Source organism: Strigops habroptila, chromosome 11, assembly GCF_004027225.2.
Source record: "Strigops habroptila isolate Jane chromosome 11, bStrHab1.2.pri, whole genome shotgun sequence".
In the NCBI taxonomy this organism is placed as follows: Eukaryota; Metazoa; Chordata; class Aves; order Psittaciformes; family Psittacidae; genus Strigops; species Strigops habroptila.
In genome coordinates, this window is record NC_046360.1 from 34,256,468 (window position 1) to 34,280,283 (window position 23,816).

General features: G+C 41.7%; 1 protein-coding gene across 1 annotated transcript in view; it reads right to left on the minus strand.

Annotated features, from left to right (window-relative positions):
• The window catches only part of PTPRG (protein tyrosine phosphatase receptor type G), a 405,417-nt gene that overhangs the window by 65,493 nt on the left and 316,108 nt on the right, over nt 1–23,816 (minus strand). The window contains exons 9-13 of the mRNA XM_030502207.1: nt 19,809–19,993; nt 17,702–17,810; nt 15,890–15,939; nt 12,713–13,508; nt 4,943–5,075 (exon numbers count right to left, since the gene is read on the minus strand). Coding sequence (XP_030358067.1) covers nt 4,943–5,075; nt 12,713–13,508; nt 15,890–15,939; nt 17,702–17,810; nt 19,809–19,993 — 1,273 coding nt within the window. The remainder of the gene's footprint in view (nt 1–4,942; nt 5,076–12,712; nt 13,509–15,889; nt 15,940–17,701; nt 17,811–19,808; nt 19,994–23,816) is intronic.

Sequence of the window (23,816 nt, forward strand, 5' to 3'; positions counted from 1 at the left end):
TATGAGAATCTGCCACAGGACCTGTCCCAAGCACTTTGTTCAATTCAACAGGATGTTTAACAAACAAAACTAAGAAAACTCTTACTGTCTGCTAAGTTCTACAGGGTTTTGCCTAAGGAAAATTAAAGGCATCTTTTCCCCAAGCTGTCTCATATACACACATGACTATAAACAAGCAATGCAAGCTTGCTTGCTCTTTGAAAGGCAGCAGCTGTGTTGTTCCAAAAATCCCTCCTGAATGTAAACATATTAGCACTGTATAAACAGCTTGATTTAATAAGAAATGCAATACAATATTCCCGCTTTGTCTTTGGGATCACGATGTTGATGGCGGCAATAATTCAAGGTGAATTATGGTATCTGTTCGAAAGAAAGAAAAAGAAAACTCTCCAGCTATAGTTGTGAATTAATTTCTTCCTCTTAGCTGAAAATGAGAAATGGCTATAATTTAGTTCCCATTTGAAAGTTGCTGTTGGCTAAACTCTAAAATCTTAATTGCTTCTTAATATTCTCTGCTTATTCTTCCCTTCGAAACCATAGTCTATAGCATTGTAGTGTTTAGATTAAAAATCAGAATGGAAAATAAACAGTGGAAGGTCACCAGTCACTCCTAAAATATGCTTTCTCTCTTAAATGACAGAACTTCATGTGTGTCAAAGTACTTCAGTTGATTTCCCAACTCTAGTCACCCTCCTGCACCTCTGTGAAAAACAAAGTGACACTGACCCTGGGTTTCCCTTAAGGTGTCAATACTCAGGACTTGTTCAATTTGCAACAGAATATAGTGGAAGTGCTAGAAAAGACATGTTTTAAGCCATATTATGGCTCAGCATGCTACAGGAACATGCCTTGCTGCAAAAAAACTGAAGTCACACTCAATCCCTAAATAGTTTGGAGGTCACTACCAAACACACGCTGCAATTCTGAGAGCTCGTAGAAAAGGCTGTGAGAATAACAGTGGCAAAGACTGCAGACAATCCGAGTCAAGTTTTAAAATGACCTTGAAGAACTGCAGAAGGATCTCATGATACTAAGTCTGGGTAGAAAATCACAGATGCAAAACAAATGCCCAGAAATGCAAAAATAATGTGCTTGGGAAACTGCACCTCACAATGCACACGTTTTAACAGGCTCTACATGAGCTAGTAGTCCTCCAGTGAAAGATCGATCCCAGTGAATAGTTCTCAGAAATACTCAGTGGTTGTCCTTACAGCACACAACTTCAGGAAGCAGTACAAAAGGAATGAAAGCAGAAAAAGAAATACCACTGTGTTACTGCAGAAGCGAATGGTGAATCTACATGCTGAGTAAAACAAGGATGTGGTCTCCTCACCTCTTCTGTCTGCTAAGACTCAAATTCTCAGCTTGATGCTGAAGTTTCAAGCACTAGAAGTCCTGGGAGCAACAGTCCCCTTCACCATTCCCATGACAGCTGAACGACCAGCCAAGGTCAGCTTTTCCTCAAGAGGAATCAAAGATGCACAGAAGCAAAGTTAAGCTACAGACATCATTGTCCCTCCTGCCCCGGAAACCCAACTGCCAACCAGCCCCAGCAGCTCCTGGTCATCCTGCAACGGTGCTCTCTTCATTGTTCTGGGATGAAAGCACAAGTTTTAAAGCTTCATTATGCTGACCTAGTTTATTTTCCACTCGACCAACTTAAAATCACATAGCCCTTTGCACAGCAGTGCCATTAAAAGTACTGAATTCAAGGGAACTTTAGTAGAAAGGTAATTCAGAACTGCTGCTTGCCTGCAAGTTCCCATCCCTTTTCATTACTGAGATGGCCATCATGCTAAAAAGATGGAAGTGACCCTTTCTCTTTAATATCAATCATATTCTTTCACCATTTGTCCAGCATCCACATGGAAAAGGAACTGAGAACAGCAAATTACCTCTGCAAGTAAGGGAGTCTCATTCAGAAATGGCACAGATCATTTCCAAACATATTCAATTACGAGAAGTCTCTAATGAACACGGCATGGAAGCTCAGCAGATAAAGAAAGGAAAAACTTCATCAAACAATGATTGCTTCCTATCACTCTCCTTTTCAAATAAAGGGAACAGAAAATGAAGCTTTCTTACAACAAGACATCATCACAAAACTTATTTCATGGCTGTATCATGGAATGAGTTACAAAGGATCCAAACTGAGATAAACACTTTGCCAAACCTTCACAGGCAACTTCCCTAACTCCTTATTTTGGTCCCTGGATAATAGGGCATCAGTGCAATGCAAACAAGCAGAAGGCTTCTCTCTGCTTCATTGTTCTGCTTATGTCACCTCTGGTCTCAAATCATCTAATCCCACAAATGCTCAAAGATGCAAAAGTGAAAATATCACTTGTTTTACCCTCAAAATGTTTTGCCAGAAGGTAGCTATGTGTCTTCTGCATTTTCTAGTTCTCTGGGGTTTGTTTTGCAATGCTTTTTCTCACAGCAAAACAAAGAACTGCTGTGCAAGAAAAGACCCCTTGGTCCAGCGTGCCTGTCCCCTTGAGGGTTATCCTTTCAGAACAAGTGTTTCTCTGCTGTGCATTTCACTACCATGCTTCCCCTACTGAAATATCTGTCTCAAACTCGTTTTCATGCCATTTGCTTTGATAGTGTTATTTAGCAAATTATTCCATATGTTGCCCATTACATTTTTAAGCGAAGTATTTCTTCCTGAAAATCCCAATCACTGTTCCTTTCAAACTTGTAAATTAGACTCTGCAGTGTTTGAAGATCTGTTTTTTCCTTACTTTAAAACACTCACAGAGATAAACATTTTTTTCCTCCTAAGGTAATCACACTGAAAAGGGCATACAAAATGCTGTATTTCTACTTCAATGACATGGTCTGCACAACATGAAACGTTACTGTGGACGATTTGTGTTGTAGCTGCTTGTTGATTTATCCTAACACACACGTTTACTTTTTCATACACTCTGTATTTGTTAAAAAACCTCCCTCAGAACTATGAAGGCAGACACAGGAGATGATTTTGAAGCTAGTACACATGTGCTCTCAAGTTTGTTTATCGTTCCTCAATCTGTTGCTTCACATTTATCTAAAAACTTTGACTTTTACATAACATACTTTCCATGTCTATATTAATTTTTAATCTCCACCTTTTTTTTCAGTCTCAATTTTCCACACGAAAAAAATACCCACTGCTGTCAAGGGTATTAATGACAATGCTTGTAATTTTACCAAAGCCACTGATGAATGTTAACTACCCATGCATATTATGGAGCGCAGATAAGAAACAATTACTGTCCATATGCAAAATAACAAACGTTACTGGAAAAGTGATTCACTTTCACTTGAAGTCTTTGCTCATGTAACTTCCTTGATTTATGTGTGTGTTTGCTATTATGAAGAAAATAAAGATTTGATGAGGTGGATGGTTAGGAATTCTGAAGATAAAAAGTATTTAACTTCAATTAACATAACTTAATTCTAGACTCGGGTAATATTATGATCTATAGCAGCAGCCAGTATGTATAAAAGATGAGTCTCTAACAATTGGTCACTAAGCCAATGCTTTCCAACTTTAATATTTTCTCGGGGATGGTATTGTTACTCTTTGAGTGAATTAAACACCAATTTTGCAATTATTTCTCACAATCCATTAGTGTCATGGCAGGGAATGGAAACATTTTCTAAACCATGAGAGGTATCAACATTCTTCTTGATAATAGCATTTAGCATTTTATTTCAAAACCTTTCCTCCTCAGAAGAGCATTTGGTATCAACACAAGATAAATATTGCTAACCCTACATTACAGTGCTTCAGGATATACCATATCCTTCAAGAGCTTGCCTGGTGTGGATGTGACCACGTTTAGTCTTTCAAATGAAGAAAATATACATTGGAGGACAGGACACTACAATGAGATCTTCTGAACCTTTCCAATTTCAGGTTTTGTACATCAATCACTGCAATTTTATTCATTGCCTTACTGCACTGATATTAATTACTTGCAAATATTCATAGAAATGATTTTCACATGACTATTGTCATCAATTTATTAATATTCTTTCAGATGTTCCCAGCCTCAACAATTTGGCCAATTAACTGTCAGCAAAATGGGTGTACTGAAAAACAGCTTGGTAGGGGTTTTTAATTGATTCTGCAGATATTATGATCAATGGACTGTTATTTCTCATCAAAGGCACTTTTCTGTGTCCCATCTATTCAGATTTTGAAATAATTCCTAAATAAATGATGCTAATTCCTGGTTTATCTTCACTACCAGACAAATGAGGTGTCTTTGGGTTCTGGTTCTGGCACAGGAAGGCGCTGCAGGTTTTGATTTACTCTAAATCTAATGCAGATGGATTTGTTGATGCTAATCCTAGTTTCCACAGCTGAACCAATGCCCGCTGGTGTGGAGGACAGCATCTCTCTGCAAGAGCCAATCTTTACTTTTCAAGACCTTGCAGGCTGCACTTGTGAACACTTCACCAATGCTAAAGAACTCCTACTCAGACTATTGCTATGTAATGTGAAATAAGCTTATCCTCTTTTCTTGAAGTACAGTCAAAGAAAGAAAAGAACTGCTTAAGATCACACCGGAGGTCTGTGGCAAAGCCACCCATGGAAACAAGGCCATTCTCACTGGGCTTTTCTCCCACAACCACCTTTCTTGAAGTCAAGACAAAGACACTTTTAATATAGCTGTATTAGAGGGACCAATTGTGAAAATATTTGTCAGCATTACAGCTGGCTCTACCATTGCTAGAGCTCTACCAAGCTCATGTTCATGACACAAAACCCTGTATTTAAGACAGCTGAATAGTTAACCAAGAGAGCTGTTCCAGCATCCAGAGTTATCTAATGCATCTATCACCATAACATCTAATAATATAAAAAACACAGGACCACATTAGAAAGCACCACCTGAAATGTGTTTTAAAACATAATCAGTTTCCAGTCAAGAGGGAACAGGCTCACCTCCAGTAGACAAGCACAGCAATGAGAAGAATGAGGCACACGAAGGTCAGTGCTGAGACCACAATAAGCGGGATGATCCATTCCATTTTACCAGGAGAAGGTCTCGTGGCCATGCTGGAGCTGTTCTTGTCAGCTGTGTGTTAAACACATAACAAAACCAATCACTGAATGGAAAGCAAATTGTTGCATGGAAAAATGTGTAAGCAAAACAAGTAGTCTGTCCATTTTACATGGTATGAGTAAACAGAGCAAAGATCTTCTAACTGCAGGGTGGGACTCCATTTGTCTTTAGTCTGAGACATGAGAGTACAGAAGTATGGTGTTTATTGCCACATATGGCTTGGATTTTAGTACTGCCTGTAATTACAGTCTCATAGACAATTTTAGGTCTCTATCGTGCAAGCACCTATTATCAGACGTAGAGTACCCCACTGAGTCACTTCACCACAGTAACAAAGTAAACGCTTTGCTCCGTCATCAGTGTTTGCAGATAAATGCACTCTGTTTCTCAACACTACAGGACAGCCCTGTTTGCAGAGCTCAGTGTAATACTTTGCTTCAGAAATGAATTTCTTGGTAACTATCTTAAAATAAAAAAAATCCTCAACATGTTGGGTGTCATGCCACATCATTTGCAGAATTGTCACAATCTGGTGAGTTACTGCATACGAAAGCGCTTGTCAGCATATGGATTGTCAAGATGGATGGATGAATGAATGGATAGGATGTGTTGTAACTGACAGAAGACATCATTATGCCACAGCTTTTGAACAAAATTAAAGTTGGTCAATAGCCTGAGATCTGGCCGAGTAACTCCATTTTACTTTTCACATGACACCTCGTTAAAATTACCATATCATATAGAAGAGGAGTATCTAGAGGTTCTGCAAGCACTGGAGCCAATGAGCACAGACACTGTACCAATGTATTTCTAAAGGCATCGAATTTGTGCAAATTCATGTAGACTTGATGAATAAATTGTTTTAGACAGAATAATAAAAGAAAGATACAGAAGCGGATTCTGTGGCTTATTCATGTTTCCTAACAAACAGGCGGTAGTTGATCAATACCTGTCAACAGGATGTAATGGGAAAGGATTAGTGCAAACAGCTTCAGATTTCAATGAGGACTGAAATGTGTGCACTTGACTTCCACCTTTTAGCCTACGTGAGTCCTTCCTTACCAATGTGCTTCCTTGCCCTCGTTCAGTATTGTATTATCATATCTTCTGAAACTGCTGCAAATCTTACCAGAAGAACATAATTGCCTTTTCACCATAGGCAGGCAAAACACAGATAATTGGAAGTCACCAGATGTCACATAATATGAAGTCATACTCTATTTTAATAGCATTTAGATTGTACTCCTCCATAGGCAGGAGTAAAATTCAACTAACATGGAAGTAAAGGTTAATTGTAAATGCTTTTGCCTGACTGCTGAAAACAGAGCAAGGCTGCAGGCTGCTGCAAGCCCAGCAAGAAATCTTTCTAGTTTTAAGAACTAGGCTGATGGAGGTAATGCCCTTTAGCAAGCAGCCTAAATGAGGTGCTAATCAGGGGGATGTTTGGGGGAAGTGAACACACACTTTGATTGAATGTCTTTGATTTCCTTGACTAGCAAAGAATAAGGAAAAGAACAAGACCAAAATTAGAGCAAAGGCTTATTCTCTGTATCTGCCAAACTTGCAAAAATCATAAGCCCTGAGGCATCAGGGTTTTATTAGTGCATTTCAAATCATTTAACAGCATGAAAAAATTAAGCCTGTGAGGTAAGTGTTACTAATCAGAATGGTAAAAGGGACAAAGCAAAAAAAACATGCAATGTAATAAAACTTTGTAGGAGAGTTAAATAGTCCCACCACCTTACATCCATTAGAATGTTGCTTCATTTCTCTCAAAGGACAGTGTTCTGTTTAGTTTCACCTCCACATATTTCAACACAAAAACATATGTTTCTGTTTGCATGGGAAGAAAATTAAATTCCATTGTAAGCACAGCATGGGCTGGAGTCCCAGGGCACACTAGTAAATTCTGCAGTGCTCATGATGCTCCTCTTACTCAGTCTACTGTGGAGAACACACTTACCTGACCCTGCCAACTCCCTATACCACAGATGTGAGGACAAGAAAGTGTTCAGGATGCTGAGTGCCAAGAATAGCAAATGACATTCCTGGATGCTGATGGCTGGCCCCAAAATTCCAATTGGGAATGCCCAAGCAGTGATCTGCTTCAATAAAAAAGAGACTGATCCTGTGCTGGCTTAGGTGTTTTCTATGGCTTAAGCGTTGAGAGAGCTTAAACAAACCAATGCCAATAAAAATTGTACTAGAATGACAGCTGGTGCCAGAAGAACAGCAGTGCAGCTGGAGTGCTGGTGCCTGTCTCTGTAGTGTCATGGCAGAAGAGCCTAAGAAAAAGCTGGATAACTTGGAGAAAGAGTTGAAGGAAATACACACAGAAACCAGACAGATCGAGGCCTTTACAGTTTCCTGTTCTCCTACATTACAAAATATTATAAAATAAAAAATAGTCAGCATTTCACTCTTTTCCAAAGCAAGAATGTTGAGCCTCGGTAGTGTCAACAGCATATCCTTGTAACGGTGCCCACCATACGCTGTATTTGGGGGGGAGGAAAGCTTAAAAAATGGACCAGGAAACTCCATTTTTGCTAAGAAATGTAAACAGTTTCCAGTGGCATATGCCTTCGTTGCATTAATTCAGTTTGCCTTTTACTGGCTTGGAACCCATCCCAGTAGGAAGGAATAAAAATTATTACAGCATATCTGTTTCAGGAGGTCCCACACAATACAAGCCCTGGTACTGCTAAATCCACTCCTGTGTCTGGAAAAATCCGTAACTCTTGTGAATCACCCATTCAGCAGTTCCACCCAGGCCATCGATGGATGAGGCATTGGCACAGAGAGCATTAAGAGGGCACTAGTCAGCAAGAGAGGCTTTGGCAGTGCAGCTCTTGCACAAAGGTCAAGGCAAGAAAGGGGCATTCTACACTTTGTGAAATGTACCGATTTTCCACGTATTCTTGGTAATTGGTTCCTGAGAATAGAAATGTGTTTATTCCCCTTAAGTAACACTGCTTGCTATAATAAGCAACCGTAGCTGTAATATATAACCTATCTACCTTTATCATCCCTTGCCATTGCACAAATCACCAGGACAAAGTCCTGTTTGTTGTACCGTTGCAGATACCATTAACCTGGACAATATGTGTGTTCTGCAGGCCAAAAGAAAACCCTTGCTGCCAAACTGCCTCTGACCATCCAGTCTCTTAAAAGAAAGTCACCTGCTCATCCTTGCTTTGAGTAAATGAAATTATGGACTTATACAAAGGTATCAATTCACTCTGGAAAATAGCATGAGCCATATTATTAACTGATGAAAAGGCAAACCTGTGTTTTTAAAGAAAGTATTACTTTTGATACAGGCTTGCGCCATTGTGCATCTATATTCTCCTTACTTCTTTAAAGGCCATCCTTCAGTAGTCATACTTAAAGGTTTTGCACAACTAAGGATGGCTTTTCGCTGTTTTGTAAACTGATGCCAATCATATTTAATCCTGATGTCAGATATTTGAAAACTGCTTGCAAACATCAAGTAATTCAATGCTTTTGTTTTCAAGCCATTCTGCTGTTTGCTCCTGTAAGTTGCCATGCAAAATGTCTCATGTGCCACACAAAAATACAGTTTAATAATCCTTGCCATGTATGGAGAAAGAATTACACAGATGTTTCATTATCTTAATGAGGTTATCCCCAAAAGGCTTTTGTAATCTCAGACCTGGCAAAGACTGTTCTAAATGCCTAAATTCAGGCTCTGCTTAAAGCATACACCAGGTTTGAAATGTAACTTGGCACATCATGATCCCCCTACAAAGCCCTCCTGTGGGAGGAACTCGGCAGAGGCGGGTGAGCACTGAGGGATGGGAGGACCTGGCTGAAGTCTGGATCAAGGGCCAAACCCACAATCTGTGTTCTCAGTCCCAGCTCACGATATGGGCAAAAGCCCCAACCGGATGCTTATTCCTTTGCTCATAACAGACTATTTGTTATCTCCTCTCAAATACAAAGGGTGTGTTTAACTGTCTGCACAACAAACCAAAAGCCTGTGGGACGATATCTGCTCTAGCCTAAACTGAATAGTGCTGGTTGTCTTTTTTGTTTTGTTTTTGGTAGAGTATCTTTCTAATCGTTGCTTTTCTAATGTTCAGGTTTCAGAGTCGCGGACAATGCTGAGCAGCTGCGTGTGTAACAGTTGCAGATCAAAGGTACAATTAGTCTAATGTGGGCACCAAAACCGAGAAAAGGATGAGCAGGAAAATGAAAGAGAAGAATGCAAGCGAGCGTTCGGTGACAGCAGAAAATCATTAGTGTTGGCCGATACCACCAGACAAGAAGAGGCCAATGCCATTTGGAATATAATAATGACATGGCCTCAGGAGAGGTGTGTGTCTATGTGCCTGTGAAATAAGCACTAAAAGAAAATGAGCCTTGCTGTACTAATTGGCCTTGCACTTTCCCTGTAATTTCTCATGTGTTCCCTCTTCTCCTCTAATCATCCACACTCACGAGTACTTCCCCATTCAGTTATCTCCTTACAACTGCTAATTTGATGCTATATAATTAATTTTACAAGTGTACATTGTTATGAAACAATTTTCTACTCTTTAAAATGATTAAACTTTCTGCTCGCAAAAACATTTTTGAAACCTCGACAGCTTTTTAAAAACTGCTTTCATGCAGAAAAGATGCATCCAAAAGAGTTCCTGCCCTCTATGGGATACAGAAAGCTGCAGGAGTTCTTTCTGCTCACTTCGGAAGTGGCCTTCATCCTCCTTTAATTGTCCTGATGCTCAAGAATGCTTTCAGACACTTCTAGATTTGCTGGTCATTGTCTTGATATCAAGATTACCTTGTTATGGAAAACCTTTAAAGCCCTTTCTTATAGGAAGAGGTCTTGCTTATGTCTGGAGTTTCATTGAACTCAACTCCTTGTGTGAGCTAGGTCAGGTCTGTCTGTATGAATTGCCAATTTCCATATTAGTGTGGAAAACAATTTAGCTGAAGCAACTAGTCTTAGGCTTCATGTTAGTGATTGATTGATGCGCCAATTGACTAGCTGTGGGTTTTGCTGGCATGTGTCTTTGGTAACCTAGAACCAGCCTGGAGGAAAGCTCCTTCTTCTGCATTCCCAAAAGTCTTCTTTCAGGGGTTGCACTCCCAGCAGGCCTTACTCAGACACATCTAGCAAAGTATCTGGGCAAATTCCAGGTTAGGTAGACCTCAGCTAGGCAGTGCAGATGCCTGGTGACACAAGATGCAAAGGAAAAAAGGACTTGCCTGAAGAGACTTTGAAGGACAAGGTCCTCACACCTGGTACAAAATGATTCACACTTAAAGCCTTTGTCCCAAAGCCAGTAAGAAACATTTCACAATGTTCTCTTTCACTTATCTTTTCCTCCAGCTAACATGTGCTGGTTATTTCAGATGTCACTTCCCACACATGGAAGCCATTTTATAAAGACACAGTGATCTTACTAAGTTATCCTCCCTCCATATATAAGCATGGAAAACCTAATTTGCAGTGTCCTTTCAAGACCGATCGTCTTTACGTGCAGTCTTCAGGCAGGGTCACTTCAAACTCCAATCCTGCAAGTGAGCAGAGCTCTTAAAAGAGCCTGTCTAGTAGGAGGCAAAGCTGTGCTGAACTACTTTCAGTGATAGTTCTCTACACGCTAAAAAGAGACAGAAATCAGTACAGACTAAAGGGGTACAATTCACAATAACCAGTAAGTACTCTGTAGCAAGATTAACAATATTTCCCCATCTCACTGATTTTCGTCTTTTCATCTTAACTTCACCACAGAATAAAAACCAATCTAATAATCAATCCCTTTGTCATGAGCTAATAAACAAGACCAACTACCCAATTCCTCCAATTTATTAGGCTGAGAATAAGCCATGAGGCCCTTTCTAGGTTTTATATAAGGGACACTGTACCTGGGCCACCCAAGAAACTGGCACATGAAAAACAGAGAAGCAGAAGACAGGAAAAACTGAAGACAGCTATTTCAGAGGTAGGTTTACCCAGGCAGATTGAATTGTTGGAGTTTGAACCTAAATGGTGCTGAATGCTTACGCCCAACATTGCAAAGCATGGCTAGGACAAGTTCCCTCCTTCCTGATAAAAAGGTGGTTATGGTAGATGGCATGTTGAGAGCTGCCTGACAGCCGTCTCAAACCATATTCAGTGGGAGCACTGGACTTTGAAGAAGGTTTCTAGTTGAGGAGTAAGAAAAACAGTAGTGTATTGCAAAAAAAATCAGCACCACCTGGTGAAGGTTTCTTGGCTTCTGCATTGTTAATCTGTTCTCTTACAAAACAGTTATGATTCACAGCATTAGAGTCAGGTCAGGATTTCTGCAACAAATCTTATTAAAGATCGGATTGAGCTTTGTTCTTGAAATTGGTTCTGAGCTATAACTGAGTGCACAATGTCTGCAGTTTTGTGTTTATAGATGTAGGGAAAAATAAATATGTGAGTTTTTTTCACAGTACTCTGACTCTAGAGCAGCTTTGATGGAAAAACAAAAATACAAACCAGTCTATAGATTAGCAAAATAAACAGTAATAGAAAAAAAAAAAAAACCCAAACAAAAAGATGTACACTATCTTATAAATGCTGTGCTAATACACATAATCACTCAGTTAAACTCATCACTGTATCTAAATCTCAGTCCTTACTCTGCAAATGAATCCATACGCCTGCACTCCACTTGCTCATTGCAGTTACAAGATCTGTGCCTGGAGCTCCCCAAGCAGAAACATGTGCCTATGCACTGGACTTTCTGCAAACACCGTGTTTGCATAAGCCTGTGCAGCAAATCCTGACCACGCAGGGCTTGGTGCACATGCAGATCACCCGGGCATGCCTCCAAAAGGTCATATTTGCTGTGTACATACTGTGGAGTTGTGACATACATCCAGAGCTGGTGTGTACAGGAGCACTGGTAATTCTCATCAGGACAAACATAGAAAATACGCAGACTCTGCCCGGCTAAGCTTTTATTTCCTTTTTTTAACAGTTAAAAGTAAGCCCTAGTGCCAAAGGTGCCTTGTCTTGGAAGATCAGAGCATATAGGTTTTGTGGTGAGAAATAAACCAGCAATGATCCTGTATTTGGGAGAATATCTCAAAGCCCAATTAGGGAGAATTCTGCAGATAAATTAAATTAGCTTATAGCATATATAGCAACCTTCCCATGAAACACCAGCTCAGCACAGCACCCGCTCTTGCAAATTAATTTCACAGCTATAGTTCACTGCATTCCCCTCTATTTTTTAAACAAAATTCTTAATGCAGCATGTTGGGGGTTAACATTTTTCCAGATTTTTCTTTCTAAGAAACTACAAGGACCTTGAATGTGTCCCAATAATATAAAAGGATGATTCTTCCCCCTTTACTCCCCCCAATAACAATTTGTGGGCTTGGTCCTGCCCACGGCATGAAGCCAGGCACCAAAAAATGTTGTATATACAGGAAATTAGTAAGGAATTTGAATTGTGTCATTATCTATTCCCAAAATTCCCATTTGCCAGGTTGGATGAGGCTTTGAACTACCTGGTCGGGTGGAAGATGTCTCTCACCATGGCAGGGGGTTGGAACTAGATGATCTCTAAGGTCCCTTCCAACCCAAACCATTCGATGATACCAACAGTCTTATGCTGGTAAAAACAGTTTCCCTGGAGGTCACTCACCTGGGTTAATGGTGATGAATTTGTTATCTGAGGGGTATTCCTCTGGAAACCTGTCCTTCGGAGGGGGTCTTCTTGTTGTCTCTGGTCTCCTTGGGATCTTCCCCAGGTACAGTTCGTCGGTGAATGCTGGCGGCACTTGGGTGGAAGGGAGCGGCTGGGGCTGAGTGTCTGCTTCGGCAAAGCTCTCCTCCTCGGCACCTCCAGCCGTGGGGACAACATTTTGGTTTGGTTCTTCCCCCGATATGGTTTTATTTCCTTCCTCCTCAGCAGTCCGGTTGGGGGAAGCCACAGCCACGCTGGGCTCCGTGCTATTGCGCGCCTCCGCGGCCGCTGTCACCCTGTTTTTCTCCTTCTTCTCAGCATCCTTTTCCTCCTCTTCCTCATGCTCCCGCTCCCCATCCTCACTTTCACTCTTTTCATCCTTCTCCCCCTCCTCGGCTCCTTCGCTGTCCTTTGTCAGCGCCGAGTCCCGCTCTGGCCCTGGGGAGGCGGCGGCGGAAGCCTCGGTGACAGCCACCACAGCCCGTCCCGCCTGCTTGCTGGGGGCAGCCGCTGCGGGGAGCCGGGTGGGCCACACGCTGCTGGGGAAGGAGGAGATGCCACCACCGCTGAAGCCCAGCCCTGCCAGCAAGGTGCTGGTCACCACTGAGGCCACAGTGGCCTGGCTGCCGCTGGAGGAAGGCCCCATCCCCGTGGCCATGGACACAAAGGAGAAGGGGAGCCCCGAGGAGGTCCATGTGGAGGAGCCGGAGCTGATGGGAGCCATGTCGGCTGAGGAGGCAGGAGATGCTGTGGGCTTGAGGAGGTCAGCAGCAGCAGAGGGGAAAAAAAACACAGCAGAGAGCATCAGCAGGGGTCCCAGTGTACAGTCTGGGGTAATTCTTTTGCTTTACCCTCCCTTTCCACACACACCCTGTTCTGGTTGCTATTCTCTTAAAATGAGACTTAACATCAGCTGGATGCAGGACCAAGCCAGGAACGGGACATGCCACAGAGCTACACAGCAAACCACGAAGGGAGGAAACCTCCCCACATTCGCCGCTTGCAAACAATCATCATCATAAAAAAACCTCTTTATCCTTATCTTTATTTTACAGCGGGACCTTCTCCACCCACGTCACCAGTGACTTGTGAGTAACATTTCCTCTCAGGGGTGAGGAGGATGTAAAGGAGTTTAATGAGTTTAGCTGCATTACTCACAGTGCTTTAATCCTTAGAACACAGAAGCTTAAAAATACAGCGTTACATAAGGGCTGTCCCAAAATAAGGGCTGTGCTGCCAACGTGAGCATCCGTGGCTGCTGGGTCTGCTCTGACAGGGAACTCTGGCTCTTCCCACACACATTGGGAGGGCCTCGAATGGCACTATTTTTACTTCCTTAATTTACCCATCAGCATTATTCTCCTAAGGGCTGGTGCTGCTGTGAGGCATTGCTCTCGACAGAAAAGACCTGCAACACGGCCAGCTGGGCAGTTGTGAAGGACCTGGAGAGCATCAGGAGCCCTTCAGCAAGTCACGACAACCTCTACCTGGACCATCAGGCTGTGACACTCATGTATAGGCTCAGCTTTCCCCATCCGCAGGGCTCTCCCTCACCAGTGACTCACAGTCAGGGCTGGCATTGCCCACTTCCCTCCGGGAGCTGAGAGGAAGCAGAGAATGAACCATGGACTTGGCATCCTCTGCACCCTGCCACTGTTATTCTATGTCAATCCAGTACATGCATGCTCGCACGTGGGTCTCTGTACACATGTGCATACGCTACTGGAAATAAAAAGTCTTGGTATATACTACACAATTCCCCTTCCTGAATTATATGTGAAAATGACAGTGAAGTGAATTGACTAAAGACAAGGAGTAATTCTGTGGAAAAGCCAGGATCAGCCTAGACAACCTGACCACATTCCCTCTCCAACTTACTGAAAAATGCCTCACATTACTGAATTCATCAGCAGGAGGAGCATTAGCTGGAAAGGTATATGCATCAGAGGACAAACAAGGGTTAAATAGGCGCTAATGAACGTTGAACTAAACTGTAAAATGTTTATTTTTGGAACTGAAATTTATAGCCTAACAGTATTTCTACATCTCGGCAATTCCCAGTTTCAGGCAGGCTGTGTAGTTGAAATGCTGCAGCAAACCAAGAAAGGCAGCTTTCTCACATTATTTTTGCCCAGCTGCAATCACAGAGAACCTGAGATCTCAGAACAAAACATGTGCTTTAGAGATTTCAAGCCAAAACTTTAAATAAGCATCTAAACTTTTGGGTACTTATCAGTGTGAATCCCTAAGGCACTGTGAGATTTGCTTTTTGCTGGCATGTACAGTCTCAAAGCTGGACTGAGTATCAAAATTTGACAGCAGATTTTATATGTCTATAATACCTCTATACATCATTAAACAAACATTAATCATTCAAATTCAAGCTTTGTATGTGTTATTTGCTTACTAGGGAGTATATCAAACTGGAACAGAATAAGACCAGAAGCAATGTACTTAGAGTAAATTCAATAGTATGAATTCAGCCCATAAATTTGACTGAACATTTTGGTATACAGAATGCCAAGAAATTTAGGTTATGGATAGTTTATGTTAAATAACCTAATAAGGTGCTTTCAAAACTAAAACTGTATTCCAGTTTTACTGTAAATCTATCAACATTTCTGATTCTGGAATACAAAAGCTTCAATAACTTGTTACAGTCTCATCTGAATTAAAATTATAACAAAGAGCCCTTTAAGGCTATATTCGCATAGTAGCAGGTATCTTTAAAGCAGTGGAACAACTAAGATGCTGTGCGTGAAGCCTTATTCCTGTTGCATATAATTCTGGTCATACAGTTAATGAAGAAATTAAACTTATTTCCACAGGTCATCATTAAGATTACAAATCCCCTCTAAATGGGTTGAATACCTATTTGGGAAGATTTTTTAACATTTGGTTCTTGGCTGGTCAAAGCCCCTTGGGCCATGAAGCTAGAAACCCAAACCCCTTCCAATAACTGCGGTTTCTTTATAAAACCTTTTGTGGCAGGTCTGAACCACCTCCCCAGGAAAGCTGGGTCCTGGCGCAGATTTACAACATCATGCTGCCACCTGGTGGGAATGCCACCCCAAAATCATCGCTGCCCATCCATGATCCGCACCGATTTATGGCCCATCATAAATATGGACTTACCACTCCTGTTTTCACAATTCTGGTCCCCTCGAAAATTCGAGTAGTGTTAGCTGAGAAATAAAGAACAACAGCGTGTCAGCACACCGGGAAGGAGGCATTGCTAAAATTGCTATTCAGTTGGTGAACATTGCTACCACAAAATAGGTAAGTGGGTCTCAGTTTGTAGTAAAAGTAACTAAAGCTCGTTTAGTATTACTCACCTTCCTTTGTACTTGTGTCTAAAGACAGATTCGTTTGTCTTTAATTAGGCAGGCCTGGCAATGCTGGTTTAAGTGCACTGTCAGAAAACACATGCTCTCCTTCAAACCCAAGTTGGGTGAAATGTCCTGACTTGCACAGGAAGCAAGAGCAGCTGATGATAATACTTTTTGCTGCCCTTATAATATTATCATTATTTATTGCTATTTATCTCAACTACAACTATAAGCTTCTGAAGAATGTTTTGAAAGCTCAAGTGGATTCTTTTTCTAGGTTAAATCTTGAGTACAGCCAAAGATTAAAAGAACGGCTCCTTTTTGGGGAGACATGGAAGGAAACACAACATCTAATCCCATGTAGATGTGTGTCTTCCACTGCTTCGAACACTGGGCTTGAGTACCCAAGAGTATACAGCAAAACTGTTATTAATGATTTATTCCTAACTGTAATTAAACAGTTGGTTTCATTAACAGTTAAATCATGGTCAAATTTCAAGTATTTTTTCCATTCTATTATCTGCCAAAAGAGCCCATAATCAGTAATAGACAAGTTTCTAACTTCTGCCTGGCACTTAAAGTGAAGTCCAAAACACTGCGCTGACATACTAAGAAACTGAGAGCTACACAGGAGATGTTGCTTGGATAAGACATTTCTTGTCCGATCCCTGTTTTCTCTGCAGTGCTGCTAACACTGTGGCATGACACCGGAACACAACTAAATTGTGTCCACAGCTTGATATCCTTCAGATGCTAAGTGCCAACAGAGTAGGATTAAAACCTCCATATTTTCCAAAAATCACACTGCATCTGTTATTGTGTTCCATATACAGCCTCTGACCCAAGTGACTTAACTCTCTGCTTCATCTTAAGGATTTAAATTTGTAAGTCTCTGCTTCTTTTGTTCTTCCATTACCCATTCCGAGGTTTATATATATCTATAAACTGGAGTGGGAGGGAATGCTCTCAGCAGAGGTGAATTTTGCCCACCTTAATAAAGAAGTAGAAATAAATTCCCAGGAAGGAGCAAAACTTTGGCATTTAAACTGGAAAACATCAAGTTTTTCTACCAAATCTCAGCGTTATCAGATTTCTCCAATAAACTTAAAAGGAAATCCACGACAAAGGACAGCTTAGCCTCCAGTTATTTTGCTTTCATTTAAATAGGTATGTTTTGGAAATCACTGAGGTTGTGTGCATGGTAAAACCTGAACGTCTCCACATGTGGTTGTCAAGGTAGGACTGATCTCCTTTTCTCTCTACATAAAACAGACACTGATCAGACTCACATTCTGCTATAGCTGTGCCTCTGATGCATAAGCAGTCTCTGATGAATTAATTTTAGAAAACTATACCAACAAAAGCTCTGAATTCTCCTAAAACCTGTCAAACTGTCAGCAGAGAGGCAGAGTAGGCTTCTCTGTAGGCAAATGCAGGCAAACCCCCATCATTTCAAACAGGACTCTGAAACTCAGTGTCCAGAATCTGAAATCAGCATTGTCTACATGCATTCAAACATCTTCTGAAACCATTCCACACTGTATTTTGCACTCTGCAAAGAAAATGTTAAACAAACAAAGAGTTACTTAATGTAAAAATATGTTTGTGGGTTTTTTACCTTGAAAGAGCATAGTCTGGCTAAAGTCACTACGCATTTCATTTCGGCAAACTGCTTGAACTCTGAACAGATAAAGGATGTCAGGTGAGACATGGCTAATGATGGCCTTCTGTTTAAAAAAAATAGATATTATTCAGTTTTTTACCCCCACAGTACTGTCCACGATCAGTCTGAAATATATAAAGCATTGTGCTAACACAGGACATTTATGCCATGTAAGACAAACTTATTTCTATACAGGAATATTCACTGGTCCCCTGGAAGAGGGTAAGGCCAAAGTGATGCACCCAAACTTTCTTATGCCCATAAGAAAGAAATGAACATGTCCCACATCTACTCTCATGGCAGTCTTCATGCATGAAAGTCTGCTCTCCCTAGAAAAGAATAAATCTCCAATCATTTGACCTTACAGGAATTAAAATAAGATTTTTATAGGTGGAGAGCCAAGTCCCAAACATGGGACAAGCCCAGAAAAGTCAATCTATGTTCAAACTGACTGTTTATTTTGCAACAAACCTCGCTATGGCAATTTGGTGTCGGTGGCCTGTACAACATGATGGCTCAGCACCGTGGGCTGGGATGTCCCTGCTTACTCTTAGACCTGAGATACTGCCCTGATGCCTTCCACATAGTCTTTTGTGTTGCTTTAGTCCAAAATCACATCAGTTCATGTCTTGCAGCAGACAGCAGCAGTAGCTGTGTTGGTCACTTGAAATATCGGTGATCTCTTTAGCAAAACACTGTCTAGGTTTGTTTCAAGATGGGACAGCCCAACTGTCTCTTCCAGAGCATTGAAAGCAAATTGCACTTTCCTCTGAAAAAGAGTTTCCTTCTCTTGCCCCTAAAATAGACTAAGCTGTCATTGCTTTCTTAACCTCCAAGCTCTGCTGCACAGCGCAGGGTCTCTCTGCAATTTATTTCCAAGCTATCACTCCATCACACACCCTTCACTTCTAATTATTTCTCTTACATAAAACAGGACGCTTTCACTGTGCCCACCTCATTTTTGCTGATTAAGGCTCTCCTCCTTATACTTGATTAATAAAAATCTCCCTTAAGAGTGTGAAGTTATGTCAAGAGAGAGGTTACAACACATCATAACCTTGGGTGCCTTTCAATAGATTCCTTTCTGATTTTGTGAGGCAGATTGTTCCCTAATGTGACCCAGATAACAATGTCTAGTGGGGAAATTGAAAATATAAATGGCAATGAAGTAAAAGAATCTTCATCTAAGGGAATAAGAGAAGTATTATTGTATAACTGATTGAATGGGCCTAGAGGACTGTGTATTTGAAAAAAAAAATCCAAACTATAACAGTCATTAGGAATAACACTCTGTGCTGCTGCATTTTTCATGTGCATATACAATTACTGATTTCATTATTCTAGAGGCTTTCTTTGATTAACAATAAATGGAGGCCTTTCAAATCCAAGTATGTCACTTTGATTTTATATGCAGAGAATGTTAAAGACCGGTACAATACTTGCTTCCACTTAGACAAGAATGACAAGCAGATCAAATCCTAAATGGAGAAGACAGATCGGTGGTTCAATCTGTGCTGGAACTGTCTCGCTCTTCCCTCTTTTTCTCCTGCTGCCAGACATAGGCAGGGCTTGTCCAGGGCTACTATGCAATGATCTTATAGCCCTGACCATGCACCTCCTACTGCTGGCAGCACTTGCTGCCAGAAACTGCTCCAAAGACTGCAAGGGGCTAGGCACAGTGAAAAGCCTGAGCCCAGGAACAGATTTGGGGGGATCATACTTTTAGTGTGAAAATCTGTGAGCTGAACATGAGCCAAAAGGTATTCAGAGCCCAACCGCTTCCTGAGCCAGCTGCTTCTCAGCAACAGTATATGAAAAAGCGTCTGCAGATTTAGTCCTTTATGCACTCCCATAAACTATAAATTCACACTCCAGTGTTTTGGGTAGTCGTTAGGCAATGTTCAACTAAAGCTGAACGTTTTAATAGCAATTCATTGTGAGTCAAACACTAGCCTGTCTATAAGGTAACAACTGCTTTCCTCCTCTACTTCCTTCTACTGAGAAAAATAACAATATAAGGATAGCTTGATACATATGTCTGGAGTTGATGCTGCGGTTTTACCAGGTCCTTGTCACTGTCCTTGGTGAAAGTCTTCTCCTTTTCATCTTCATTTTTAGTCCAGCTATAAGAGATCATGTAGTTCATGATCGGAGGGTGGTAGATGGTTTCTGGTTGGTTCCAGGTTACAAGTAATGCTGTCCTGTTCACAGGCTGCACTTTCATGTTGACCGGGGGAGTGCTGCAAGCTGAAAAACAGAAGCAAAACCCATGAAGCCTTCCTAAATATCCACGAGAAAATAAACAGGAAGAACTGTGCCTCGCTCTAAAGAGCCAAGATTTTCTTTAATGCCCTTGCCTACAGTAATAGCTTAGACTGCAATCCACTGAGACCAATGGGATTTAATACCACCTGCAGCTGCTTTCTGCTCTCCAGAGTAAAGGGAGCAAGAGAAACCCTTCTCTGCAGGCAGGTTGCTTAGTTCTCGACTTATTTTCAGTCCTGACATTTGCACGTACACTTTAACTCAGTCACTTAAGAGCTCTGCAGTGGAACATTAGGAAGTCAAATCAACCTGCGCCCCAGCTTCCCTGACCCACAATCTCCTGCTGTATGATGGAGGTAAATACTCCTGTGTGTCTGCACACCCTGGAAACAGTTGGAACCTGTGAAAATGTGACTCTCTTGGATCAGGAAGTATTTTCCTCTTACCCTAGTACATTTTTGCACGAGCAGAACTTACTTTATACTCCTCTATTTCCCTTCATAGATTCTCAACTGCTTGTCAGTAACATATTACCAGCACAGAGAAGAGCGGCACTGGATGACCATCTCCTTCTTATAACAGGTAGGGGAACCCTCCAGCCAGCCTCCAAAATCTGAGCCTTCCACAAGCTTAAGTTGCTGGGGATGTCAGCATAGGAACAGCTTAACCAGCGGGCAAAGACACAGCTTCTGCTTACTGCAGACATCAACCCCCAAACTTCTCCAACGAAGACGAAGCCCAGGCACAAACCAGCCTTCACTTCAAGAGGAGTGGGATGTGCACAGCCCACTTGCAGCCGTTGAAGAAAACACTTTTCAAGCCATTGAAATGTAAAGGTCAGGGTACTAACGGAGAACACTAGATGGCACTCATAAGCTACCAAAAAACTACCTCACGTATGAAGAGTTCAGATTTTTTTCAAGCTTTAAAATCATGTTTAAAATACACAATTCAGGACAGATTCTCACATTCTTTTTCCCAGTATAAACTCTGAACCAAGAAAAATCACTTGCCAAGATACCTAAACACCTAAATGTGCCGTGGCAAAGGAGCTGGTCTCTTCTGCCAGGGAAAGTCAAAGTGTCACCCAGCCCATCATGCTGACATTGTTTGCAGAATTATTTTTCCCAATAGGACTTTTGCATTTAAAGGCAACACATTCAGCTTGTTTGTGCTCTGCAGGTATGTGACTGCGTGTATCTTTGGCCATTATTTCACTTCGAAAGAGTTCTGGCAGCACTGAAGGGGAGAAATGTCTATTCCTATGCCTGGACTTTGCAGGTTGGTTGTGTAGCTCTAATGTTACATTACTGAAATAGCTACAATTCCTAAATAAAAATGACTAAATGCTGTAAACACCAGTATTACCAGTACAATAGAAAAATACCTGTCATATGCATTTGTGCAGTTATAACTCACATTTTGTAGCTAGCCTGAACAAGAGAACATCTATTGCAGAAATATGCTTGGGCAGGAAAGATCTTTGGTGTTTGCTCCTGCCATGAGTAGTGACAATCTTGGAGTTCTGCAACCGATCCTTCTGCTCAACCCAGAAGGATGATCCAGCAAAGCAAACAAACCCTGCAGTACCTCAAATCACTGACAAAATGAATACGAGTTTCTATTTACACTGAGTTTAAGGGAACAAAACAGCATTCTGCTGGCAGTGCTGCAAAGCCAGAAGCAACCTCAGTCTGCTGCCTGCAGACAGACCCCTTCCCTCCTGCTCCCTCCTGGTCTCTGCAGTGAACGTGGCATAAAGGTGTCGAGGACCCAGCCAAGAGAGCACAGCTGAAAGTAGTCCTTGTTGTCACTGTTTACAGAGCTTCACAATCCTTGCTATGCCTCTCCATGCTCACCAATTTCTGCTGAGATAGTCAGATCAATTCTCACTGACATCACTGTTTATTGATAACAGCACCGATAAATCATAACTGCCCCCTTTTTGAAGCTCTTTGTCATCACAGAATTATGCTCCAAAATGCCAGGCCAGCCTTTATTGCTCCACCTAATCAAATCCAAAGATAGGAGCCCAGGGTGAAGGACTACCCAGACCTGAAAGTCTTACCCAGTCCTTGTCCTCCAGGAGGACATGCAGAGATTTATATATTTAAAGTAATCATGCATCAAACAGTTTCAGAAATAATTCATCCAGGCAACCTTCATGAGAGACAGATCTACCTTAATTGCAACACCTCTGAACCGTGGCTAGCCAGCTGCTCTTCAGACAAGGACCCCAAGCCACCCAAGGGAGAATGGACTGTCCTGTTCTCTATTCCATGCCACTCTGCAGCCAGCTTTGATGCCACTCAGAATAGCTCATGCCAAGCAGAGGAAACAAGTGGGTATTTCCGAAGGGTAAATAGAGGACTCACAGGCTCAAAGTCTGGAGACCCTCCCTGACCCAAGAAGCTCATGAGAACTTTTAAGCACCTGAGTGACCCCAATAACTTCACTGAGACAAGTTTTGAGGAGGACAAACCTCATTCACAGCTAAAAGGAGCCTCAATTTACGATGCTGCTATTTCACAGTAAATACTACACATTTTTCGTGACTTAGTATGACTTTGTTCCAATTACTCCAAGGCACAGAACAGTACCTGATGTAATTAAGTAATAACCAACCTCTTCTGTTCAGCTGCTTTTTTTTTTTTTTACAGCTTATGAATGGGCAAAAAAAGAAATCTTTTTTATAAAATGAAACATATGGTTTTATTTATTTAACCAAACCTGCTCAGGACACAGTGGAATAAAAACCCATTTGATCCAATAATTCAATTTGATGATTTAATTAAAGTGATACATAATAACGCAGCAAATGTCTGAAAGGCAAGAAAAAAAAAGTGTAATGATTTGACCATCTATAAAATAACTGGCATTTTCCAGAGATCTGATTTTCCTTTCAATACTCTGTGTGCCTTGGATTCCTGAAAGAAGATTAAAAGAATTACAGGCTCCTTGCTTGCTTTTCTTTTTTAGATGCTAAAGAACTTCTACTGATTTTGCAAGAAGTGCAGCTGAAGGACAAACAGAAATGCAGAAAGAGGTTGGGACAGGGAGGGAGAGGTCTGGATGTTGCTCTGAACTGAGGACATGCTAAAGGGAAACATAAGCCTGTGCAGTCACGACTGCTTGAGAAGGAAAAAAGAACCAAAACCAACAACCAGCATCATTTCACATTGATAAAGCATGTCAGCTGTTTTTAGAAAAAAATACTACTAATGCTCTCTTTTAAGTTCTGATCCCAAAGGATAATAAAAATATTGAGGGGGGTTTCAGAATGTCTTTCTATGGTGAGCAGATACCTGGACTGGCCTTGCATAGGTCTAGCAAGACACCAAAGCCACTACGTCCTGGCTAACAGACCATCCGTGCCAGTTCTCCTGGAAGCAGAAAAGCCTCTCCAGGGCCACAGAACTACGTCTTGGAGGCACCCAGCAGCAGGTAAGCGCATTTGCAGTACTATGGGTGCAGTACCACGGGCATGCCTTATGGCAGGCAATGATGCCCTGCGCATGGCATGCCTCAGACCTCTTGAAAACCCCTCACCCTCCCCTTGGGGAAGACCTAAACTGGGAACCTGGCAAACAAGCTGGCTTATAGAAACTCGTGGAGAAGTCCTGCAGAAGAGGGAGAGCTGCATCTGGAGGAAGCCCTCTGACCTGACTCAGGCAGCCTCAGCCAGTGTTTCCAGCTGTTGACCATGTGTAGGAGCTTCACACAGACTCTTCTCTGCAGATCAGCCTGCTGGGGAAGGCAGGGGGCAAAGCGAGCATCTTGGCTAGCCTTGTCTTCCAGGCTCACT